This window comes from Motacilla alba, chromosome 13, assembly GCF_015832195.1.
Source record: "Motacilla alba alba isolate MOTALB_02 chromosome 13, Motacilla_alba_V1.0_pri, whole genome shotgun sequence".
Lineage (NCBI taxonomy): Eukaryota > Metazoa > Chordata > Aves > Passeriformes > Motacillidae > Motacilla > Motacilla alba.
This window is the reverse complement of record NC_052028.1, coordinates 12,909,825-12,920,764: the sequence shown is the minus strand read 5'-3', so window position 1 is coordinate 12,920,764 and position 10,940 is coordinate 12,909,825. Positions and strand designations below refer to the sequence as shown.

The 10,940-nt window shown below is 44.6% G+C and overlaps 1 protein-coding gene across 3 annotated transcripts in view; it reads right to left on the bottom strand.

Annotated features, from left to right (window-relative positions):
* Positions 1-2,866: 2,866 nt before the first annotated feature.
* The window catches only part of GALNT10 (polypeptide N-acetylgalactosaminyltransferase 10), an 81,579-nt gene continuing 73,505 nt past the window's right edge, over positions 2,867-10,940 (bottom strand). For 2 of the 3 annotated variants that reach the window (XM_038149799.1, XM_038149798.1), the window contains 2 exons: positions 9,290-9,439; positions 8,423-8,590 (listed from right to left, as the gene is read on the bottom strand). In XM_038149799.1, coding sequence (XP_038005727.1) covers positions 8,423-8,590; positions 9,290-9,439 — 318 coding nt within the window. Of the gene's footprint in view, positions 8,591-9,289; positions 9,440-10,940 lie in introns of all 3 variants that reach the window. The other variant, XM_038149797.1, reaches the window with a different exon arrangement.

Genomic DNA, 10,940 nt, shown 5'->3' with positions numbered 1-10,940 from the left:
AGTTCCTGCCTGAAATGTAATTTTTTATGTTACAAGAAATACAGTTTTTTTTTTCCCTTTTTTTTTTTCTTTTCCTGGTGTTAAGGCAGGGATAGTGAAAAGATGGGACCTGGAGAAGTGTTTTTTAAAGCAATGTGACTTTTAAACTTCGCGTTTTTAATCTTCAGGAAAAAAAAAAAACCAACACACAAAACCCAAAAATAACTCAGAAAAAACAACAAAAATCCCCACCCCAACCCTCAAATCTCCCCAAAAATAAAAAAGGGGAGAAAAAAGGAGGAGGCGAAGTCGGGGGTGGCAGGGAAAGAATGAAATTCCTGCTGATTTGTGAAGAGAAGATGTAACTTCTGGAAATGCTGTGGCTTCTGTAATACCAGACAGTAAATGCTATTGTCAGAGGTTCCTGAGCAGCTCTAAAAGGAAAAGGATTTCATCTTCCTGAAGAAAGGATCTTCTGCTCAGACAGAAGAAAAGGTTCCATCGGCTTTAATAACTTCAAAGCCTGAAATGCTGCACATGGAACAATGTGAGCGAGCACTGGGCGAGCTGTGCTGAATCACACGAAATACCTTCGCAAGAAAGAGACTCCTTAAAGCCCTTGGTCATCAGCTCAGGCTGCTCCCTGCAGCAACACTGGCAACAGTTCTGCATGCTCTGCAGAAGACAACTGAGAAAAGCAAAAATCTGTATTTTCCAAACACTCCTTCGAATACCAAACAAGCCTCAGAATAGATCTGGAGGGCAGAGAGTTGATACTCCTCAACAGTCCCGCTGTAGTGTCGGCTTTTACTGCGGGTGCCCTCGGGCAATTGGTAATTTCTGTTTGTGCATGTGACCGGCAGAGAACCACAGTGCACCCTCCTGGGGACACGCTCCCTCGGAGCCGGCCGTTCTCACGGGAAGCTGGTGCAAACAAATGGCTTTACCCACAGAGCAAACAAGCAAAGAGATCTGAAACAGTAAAACACTACGGCTTATAAAAGCCCCAGACCAAACTGATTGGAATCTGCCTGTCTGAAGTAACACCCTGCCGGCAAAGCCATACAGATATTCCCTTGTTTTGGGGAAAGGGAAGACACCAAGAGGCTGACAGAGATCTCAGAGCTGCTGATAACAAGCTTTCTGGCTTTATCTTAACATTACCAATAAAAATCAAATGGCTGGCTGAGGAAATCTTGCAGAGGGATTATCTTGACACTCAGGAAGCCAAACCCACAGACTGTAGGGACAGATGATAATAACAGCAAGCAAGGAGATAGAGGGGAACAAGCAGAACTTCTTCCTGTCCCCTTGAGGAGCAGATTGTGCAGGTGCTCCCTGCCTCCTGACTGTATTTTGGGAAGAAACAGGCACTGTAAGTGTCAGAACAGGCTGGTACTGACCATCAGATTGTATTTCCTTGGGCTGCAACCTCTCATCCCTACAGATAAAAAGGTTTTAAGTCCTTTTGCAATGAGCACTAGGAGAAAAAACCCCAGGTTTTGTCACTGTTTGCTAATTCGATGCTAATTACCTCCTGCTCAGGCTACCACAATGACACCTTTTTTTCAGTCTTTCAAATAAAAAAAAAATGCATGGAGGTGTTTTTATAATTGCAGTTTATTTCAGCATATTTATCCTCATGGGAACCTCCAGATTTCACAGTCTGCTAGTCTGGAACAAGCTTTCTGCAAAATAAACTGCCTCATCGAGACATTCTTTATTAGGAATCTATCACTAACCTGATCCAATAATTCTTTGTGGGAGCTGCAATGAAGTGAGAAACAATGTTTCATAAACCCATCAGTAGCCAGGCAGCTTTAGTGCCTCTGAAGCAGTAATAGCCTGGCCATCCCAGTCAGCCTCTAATCAAATTAGGGGAGCCCGTGCAGGCCTGTAAATCTCACCTGGAGCAGCACTACCCTCTAAAGAGAAGTCGGTGGTGTAGCTGTCATCGGGAACTTAGTATTTTAATGGAGCCATTCAGGGGGCTCAGGACAGAAATACTTCTCTCCCAATGGTCTGGGCTGCTTGAGATGTCCTGGGGAGAAGGTTTTTTTAAACTTTTCATCATCAGAAATCAGACCATTTCCTACTGCAGTACCTTGGGGAGGCCAATGAAAACACTGCTCTGGCACCTTCCCCCAGACTCCCACTCTCCTCAGCACTTTTCTAGGGTTGCACATATTGAACCTGCTAAAATGCTTAAACTGTCACAGCTTTTGGCACATCCTTACCCTGGGCAATGTTCCCGTGGCCAAGAATCACAGCACAATCTTCCCGGGGGATCATGCCTTGCTGGTCCCCCCAGAAAGGCTCCTTTTCCCCACACACAGATTTTCACACATTTCATTGTTTGTCTCCCATCTATTTTTTCCCCAGTGAGTGAAAGGAGTATTGAGAAGGCCACTGAAGAAATGAAGTGGTGACAGTAGGAAGCGCTGAGGGTCCTAGAGGGAATATGAGCAATACTGATCCACTTCTCTTGTCTTGGGCTGAGCCTGCTCTCCCCACGTGGAGATCAGAACACAAACAAGGCCATGAGCTGTTAAAGCCCTCCCCTGCAAACCTAGGGGTGGGGATGGATCTCCCAGCAGCCGCTCCCAAGGCCAACAGGCAGAGAAAGAAGAGTCACAGCTGTGTTTTCTCTGTTCCTCTGTGCTTCCCAGTGTGCCCTACCAAGGCCGGTCCACCCCAGGGGGGTCCTACCTGGGCACAAGTCGTCCACTACAGCCATGGTTCCTTCAGGATTGCACCACTGGGCACGGAGTGACAGTAAACCTGTGCTGGGGAAACACCACACCAGGGCAGCTGAGTTTATTCTCATAAGTAGAAATCAATCACTGGAGCAACACAGGCGGGGAACCAGTCATGTCTGCGTACACAGTTTTCAGAAAACACATTAAAAATTTATTTTAAATATATTATAAAAGGAAGTCCATTCAACTTTAAAAACACTAGGCATTCTATCAATGATTCCCAATTTATGAAAGCTACTACATTAAAGTGCTACAAGTCCTTTACCACCCCCAGATATTAGGCTGTTGGTCCTAATACGCACAAAATAAATACACACTGATTCAAGAGGCACCATCCAGTTTTACAGAGAAAATGCATGCAGTACAAGGTACAGACAAACTTAGACCTAATCACCGAGATCCTAGAGAATGCATTTTGAAACCAATTCCCTTCTCCACCCTAGAGGCTAAAGTTATTTGTTGCTGTTATCGTAAGGGCTAAGGTTTCAGGCTGTTAGCTTGATCAGTTTTTATCTTGTTTTGTGGCTGAAGTTCACATTTGTTTGCTCACTACCAGGGATTAAGACTTTCTCCATGAGTTGAACTAGTATATTTAAAACCACATTGATCCAATGGCTTTATATAAAACTCCCAAATCACTCACAACTGCTGGAATCATTGAACCCTTTTGGGGTCATACAGAAGCATCAAGAAAGCTCAAATGCAGTCAATTAAGGAGTGTACTCAGCTAGCAGAGGCAGAGTCAAAAACAGACACAGGCTTTTTATTAGGGTTTCCATGATCTATCATTGCCTAGTTCCATACAGATTCACCAAGCTAAAGCATGGCAGTACAAAGCAGAAATCAGAGGAGGAGGTGAACTTATTTTGGTTACACTTCAAATTTATAATGTGAATAAATCAATCTGACTGGTTAATGAGGAATATGAAATGAATTGATGAGTCTGTGTTGAATTCTGATGGCAATTTCAGATCTCATTTCCCATTCTCCACCTACCACATCTCTCTCCACTTGAAGCAGGTGAGGATTTCCAGCTTGTTTTAAAATCTGGACTCAACACTCATTAGGTCAGAAAATAAAGCACTTAAAGGTGAATCCTACACAAGGTGGGAGATTGCAGCACACAGACTTTCCTTGCTTAAGATAAGTAACAGGCCATGGCAGCTGAGAGCAGGACCCAGTGCTCCTGACTCACAAGCCAGCTCCCCCTTTGCTGTGTAACATGCAGAATCCATGAATCCCAGCAGCTGCAGTGGCTGTGGGATGCAAGGTACACCTGCACCACTTGGGCTGTTTCACACCTGGCTTTACCAGGGCTCCTTTGACTGCAAGTGTCACAGGCTGACTGCCAGAGGCTGGCTGTTCTCTCCAATCAATTCCAAGTCCCTGTCTGTATCCTGAAAGGCCATTTAGAATAAAATCTTCTCCCTTTTCACCTGGCAGTTCCATGATTGCCCCATCTGACTGTGAGGAGATGTCTCCCCTGGGTGATGTGAGCCAGCAGAGCTGCTGTCACAGCCCTGCAGCAGCCCCAGAGCACTGTGCTCCTGCAATGCTGCTGGTGCCTGTTTGACTCTCAGGTCACTGTTCTCAGTGCAGCAGGGAGAAGGAAAGTTTGCCGACTGGAACGCTCCCCTAGTAAAGGAAAGAAAAGCCCTGTGCACAGACTGCTGTAAAACCAACCATGAGGAAAGGCTGAGAAAGTGCTTTCTTGCTACTTCTGTATTAGAGATTTAAATACACTCTTGAAAAAGTTTCCCAGTGATGGAAGGCATCAGCTTTTGTGAAAGACACTTCTGCTACAGATTTTATATGCTTTTGGGACTGTTTGTGATTTGCATACTTAGAAAATGAAATGCAGGATCCTGCATGCCAGTGAAATCATGAGCTTCACCATGGGGTGAAACATCCAGCAGCTCACCAAGACACCTTCCAGTACAGCTTCAGCTGTTACAGCACACCCAGAGGAAGCTGCCAACCTTTCCAAGTCTTATATTAGGAGTGACAAACCTCCCCAGAGTCATTAGCCATATCGATTTTCCAGAGGGAACCCAGGAGCTTCTGAATTACTGTCGTTCACACAAATTCTGCACTGAAAATCAGACATTTAAAAAAAAAAATCCCACACACAAACCCTGCAGGAGTCAAGCCTTCTCTTACATCCTTATCCCCCAACCCCTTCCCCTCTCCTCTCTTGTCCAGCAAGGCACTAGGAAATGGTTCAAGTTTAAGCATTTGCTGTACATTTACATTTAAAAAGGCACATCTTTATTTTAATGATGCTGTATTCCCCTTTCAGGAAGGCTCACACTTTCTTCTATTGTGGTTTGAAAAAGATAATTAATTTCCTAGGTATGAGAAAAGACACCTTGCACACATGAGAGCCCCAAACCTATTTACTGTCTGTAGGCCTTGGAGATTAGCACCAGTGTAGATCAACAACAGCTTCAAGAGCAAATCAAAGTATTTTTATGCAACATAACACACACCCTGTTGTCTGGGATTCTGATACTTAAAAGCAGCAAAACTTATGCAGCCACAAAGAGAGGGGTATTTCAATACCTTTGGGGGGAAAACATGGAAAACATGTATTTGGCATTGGATAATCACCAGTATTTAATCTCCAGTCTTGACTTGCATGCAGATGTGAAGATTTGATTATGTACTCATGCTTTAGTGATTTTGCTTACAAATAACCAAAAGTAATTGGAATAATTAACGAGATTGCCCTGCAAAGGCTCAGTTAAAGATGCAGATGATAAAATACAGCTTATATTTCTCAATCAGTGGATGGTTGGCTAATATTAAGTCTTTGCATTAGTCAACAAAGCCTCTAGGGTACTGAAAAGTATAACTGCTGCAAATAATTAATAGCTCAAAGCCCAGTGAGCTAGTCAGAAGTGTATGGAATTTGTGATGCTCTTGCCACACTCAGATCCCAAACCTTCAGAAAAGAGATCAACCACACTGAGATGGACCTGGTACAAGCACTGACACTAAATCTCTGGTTTCTGTGTACTGGTGGTGCTTGTCGAACAGGAATTGCCTCAACTATTGCCTAATCTGTTGGTGCAAGCTGCTAAGAGCTGACCTTTCTCTCCAAATTAAGATTACCAAGTGGTAAAAGACCCGTTCATTGCTGCAGCTCTCTCTGAAGCAAGAATCCAGTGAGCCAAGCGAGGGCTCCCTTCACAAGGTGAGCCCAAGTACAAAGCAAGCCATGCAGTTTAGAAACAGAAGCTAATCCTCTCATTAGAAAACTAAGACACACAAAGCTGCAACCTGCAAGCAGAACAACCTACAGTCCATTTATAGAATATGCTGATTGTGTCCCAGTTATAAAAAACTAGCACTGTTCATGGACAAACAGCTTCTTGTTCCACAGGCATTAAAACATTCATAAAGACATCTAGTCAGGCCATCTAGTGGCTCCACAGTCAGCACTACTCTGCTAATGAGAGCATTAATAACTTAGGGAAAGCAGCAGTCAGACACAAAATGCTGGAAGGTGACTCTGGCTCCCACAGAAATGCAAAGGGATGTAATGACAGACATACTGTAGTAACTGAGAACGTAAGATGTCAGCTCTGCTTGAAGCTGGTCTCACTTCCATCCAATAGTGCTGCAGAACTGTCACAAGGGAATTTTTCTCTTTCTTCACTCCCAAAATCTTAGACACAATTTGGAAAGCCTGGTCCCAGCTGCAATGCAGTGCCCGTGTTTCCTGTTCTCCATGGCTGCATGGACCAGCTAAGTTGGCAGGAAAGGTCAGACATGGCCTCAGATGTGTGGATGAGAGAGGTGGAAACGATTCTGAGTGTCCTACCCAACACACCAGACTGGAGAGTTTGGGACAGACAGCTGTGTCCTTGTTTGCTCCCAGTGCCAGGCACAGCACCACATGGCCTCCAACACATCTGAAACATGGGACACAACCCTACAATTGGCAACAAAAGGGCTTTTGCTTCTGGAGCTCTGCAGAGGGAGCTACCCTGCTTGTTTTGGGACACCAGGGAAGCATCTCCTTGCCTTCACAGAGAGACATCCTGGAGCAGAGCTTCCCTGTGCCTCTGAGGAGGGGCAATGTACTAACCTTGCTCATCAAGCATCCCACAGAGGTCCCCTCCTCATCATCCCAAAACTGGGTGCCTGTGACCTACTCTTGCAACACCCCTGCATGGGCAGCTAGACAAACCAAGGAGCTGGGCAATTCCTAGCAAAGGAATCCTGTTTACTAATTTACACATCATTCCCAGCTTTTACCAGAAAATGCCACTGCTCCCTTCAGTACAAGACTAAGTCAGGGGAACTAATAAATGTGTTTTTGCAACAGCTTCATTTTAAACCAGATTTTTAACAAATACTTGCTTCAGACAGACTTGAACCAATGGTCCTCCATTCATTCTTTAGTGTCAGTACATTCCAGCTCCTGGGATGAGACAATCCTGGTTCACTGTCTGGCAGATCCCACAGCCAAACCAGGTGGGGTAACACCTTGCACTGCTCACTGCACAAAGGAGAGGGTACCAGGAAAATGAGTCCATCAGTCCCACATCTCTGCTAAAGCAAACAGATTTTCAGTCACAATAAAATGGACAGTGCTGTGGGTGCTGGGGAATGAGGAGAGATTATTAGCACGTTTTCCACAAGGTTAGAACACCACTGACCACAGGACTCAAGAAACTACAGACTGACGAACAAACGGATAAAGACCAATGGCTAATCTCAGCCCTGACTTTATTATCCTGAATTAATCCACTCACACCAACTGTAAATTAACTTAGCCTTCAAACCTCTAAAGGAAGAATGGAAATTGTCTTCACGCTGTAGATTTAACTCAGAAATCCTAGAGATGTCTGTGCTAAAAAGGTTATAAGAGGCAAATTTGGAACCTGATATCCAAAGGCTCTTAGCATAAAGTCTTTACCTGTAAGAACTGTGATTATTTGAAAACCCTCTGCTAATCTTTCACCTTGAAGATTCAACAGTGAGTGACAAACTGACTGCAGAGTGAATGGACCAGAAACCCAGATTCCTCATGGCTAATAACAACAGCCATATTCCCAACACTTGGCTGCACTTCCACTAGAGCTCATTCCTTCATCAGAGCTATGACTTGGAAAGTAATAATACTCAACCTGTTTGAAATATATTTGGTTCTGGGCAAAAAAATACACATTTCATTTTACAATAATGGGCTTTTTTTTTTTTTTTTGATTGGAGGCTTAAATCTTGTCTTCAATATTTTACTTATATGGAGTTTGGGAGATAAAGCACCTACGTGGGAATGCTTCAGTGGGTGGTATAGCAGCTACAAAAAGTCCTGCAGGGTCCTGGATAACAAAATCATTTAACACCAGACCCCAGTGGGAAATAAAACAAAACAAAAAAGGTAAAAAATAAAAAGCGCCGTTTGAAACACATTCAGACTCCTCTAAAAACAGAGTTTCTGTTCAGTCTCAGCACAGAAGTGGCTCTGGCAAAGCCTTTAAAATTCCACCATCCCCAGAAGAGAAGGATGCAGCATCTTCACAATAAAGACTGGCCTGCTAGTTAACCTTCTCCTGAGATTCTCCCTTTTACCTTCATTAAGTGTTTAAAAAAAAGTATTAAAAATTTGTTTTTGTAACCCTCCCCAGTAAAAACTATAATTGTAAAATATATATATTTTTTCTCTCAGTCTTTTAAAGATCAAGGTTTCTGTTAAATTTTTCCAAGATGGTTGAGTTTGTGTGTTCAAATATCCACTGCTGTGTTGGAGATGAAGGATTGCAGCTATTCATAAAGATCTTTCGATCACTCTCACTGCAGTCCATACAGCTGCTGCTGACTGGGTGGTAGAGGGTCTTGTCCTGGAGGAGAGAAATTTGATGTGAGCTTGCATAAGTGGAGAAGAAAAGTTGTTTTCAAACCAACAGAAAGAAGTCTTAAAAACCAATTATGTCACTTGGGTGTATCTGAAGTTGTTCCACACTTAACTGGTTGACAAGTGTCTGGGTTCATTCCCACCCCTTCCAAGAGAATGAAGCCCAATCCCAGTCCCTGCACTGGGACTCTCTAAAGCTTCCCAGGGGCTCTCTCTGGAATCCTGCTGCATCCCTCTGGGGCACCATGCCAGCAGATTGCAAGGACTAGGACACTTGGACAAGAATTTACTTACCTGTGGCCTACAATGGCATTGCTTAGTAGGAGGATGAATAAATCCTTATCTACTTTTGGCAAGCCATTGCAGTGCTCAGAACAAACTGACTCTCAGAACACCTCTTTGCAAACTCAAGGGCGCTGCACCACCTCACTGTCAGCTGTGGGGACACTGCACAGAGAATGTGCTCTACTCAGGAGCCCTGGGGTCCTCGCCTTTCTAACCAGTGAAACAGGGGAGTCACCTCTTTTTAACCAATGGCACAATGACAACAGGCTGCCTGCAGATTCTCTTATTACAGCTACGTGAAGAGAAGGAATAAAACATTGTGGTGACATTTTCAGGAAACGTAAGCGCCTCGGGCAATTTGACACCTCAGATGAGAATACACCCACACACACAGACTCACTTTTCGGTATCTCCAGAGCTGGTTCCCCTTCATTCCATGACAGTCATAGAGGGTCACGGGGCTGCTGTGGGAAATGGCATCAAAACAAAACTTCTTGGTGTGCTGAGGATCCCCTGGACGGATGTCCTCTCTCCAGCTGAAGGTGAATACCTGTCAGGACAAACAGGACCCTCACGATGGCTGGTACTGGGTATAACACTTTCACTGGCACAATGCTGTTCCCTGTGCCCACAGGGTGGGGATGGCTTCAAGGGAAGGACAGTATCTCCTAGAAGAAAAACTCCTCCTGCCTCTGGGGACAGGGACTGCTGACCAGGGCACTCTGTACCAGCTGTCACACAGCATGTGAAACAAGATCGTGCTGCTGCAGCCAGCCATGCTGGTCAGCCTGGGTACTAGAGCAGCCCTGGATGTCTCTGCAATGCAGACATACATCAAGGATTAAGTGAGCAGCTGACCAATTACAGCCCTTCCCAGCCAGCAAAAAAGTCAGAGAGCTCCAGCAGCTCGGAGTTAATGCTGGCAGTGAGCACCAGAGCCTGCACAGGCAGCCTGCAGTCACCTTGAGAAACTGTCCCACACTCCTGGGACAAGAGAGCAGGAGCCACAGCTTCCCACCCCACCCACAGGAGTGCAGGAAGGGCAAACACTTGGGTGTTGCTTCCTGATGCTCCCTTCTACTGACCCTGAAAAGAACTCCCAGCACTCAGGTGAAATGAAGGAGGGACTCTACAGAGCAGAGGAAGAGTTTTAACTCCAGTAACTGAGCACATCTGTGCCTGGCAATGCAGTGCCCTGATGAAAGGGCAGCACTGGCCCATGTGCTTCTGCAGGGCTGCCAGCCAGCACAACTCCCTTCCAGTCCCTGAGGAAAAGGCTGTTCTGGAGGCTCCTCTGGAGTCAGCTGGAGGAATAGCTCTCCTCAGAGATCTCTCACGGGGCACTCAGGAAGGCAAGTAATGATCAGGGTGCTGCTATTTGAAGCAGTGTGGCCAAAAACTTTTGCACAAAGAAACTACTTTGTTCTTGGCTGTCTTTTAAATCCCTCTTGAGACAGAAATTACCACAATCATTTAGGCTCAACGCTACTCAGAAGTTCAAACTGCATTCTCTTCCTAAACATAAGCCAAAACTAATTTTCAAGATCCTCCTGACACAACAGAGGCTTAGTTTTGGACTGTGCCTGAGTAAATTGGTTTTGTTTCTATTTTTCACGCATCAAATTGATATGCAACAACCCTCTGTCTCCTACTACTGAAGCCATTCCCTGAAGAGTTATGCATGGCTCTGTAATAGAGGCATTGTTTTCTTGATTCTTTCTCAGCTCAGCTGCTACAGTTTAGACAAACTAATATTTTCCTCCCTTCTGTTACAATAAAGCTGTCGTTTCTGGCACCTCATATGTTGAGAGGGTGAATCTATAACCTGGCTGGTTTCATCTCTCCAGCAATGGTTGGGTGTTTATAATGCATTTGCCTCCTGTCAGGAGGATGATAGTGAACAGTTATTGAATGCTCCTGCAGGTTCATTAATATGCATGATGCTCCTCTATCACTTCTTTCAGCACAACCTTTGAAGTTAATATTCACTTTGTTACATATTACAGCTGCCTTGTTACTGGTTTATTGTTTTGGCACACTGTTTTCTTGTC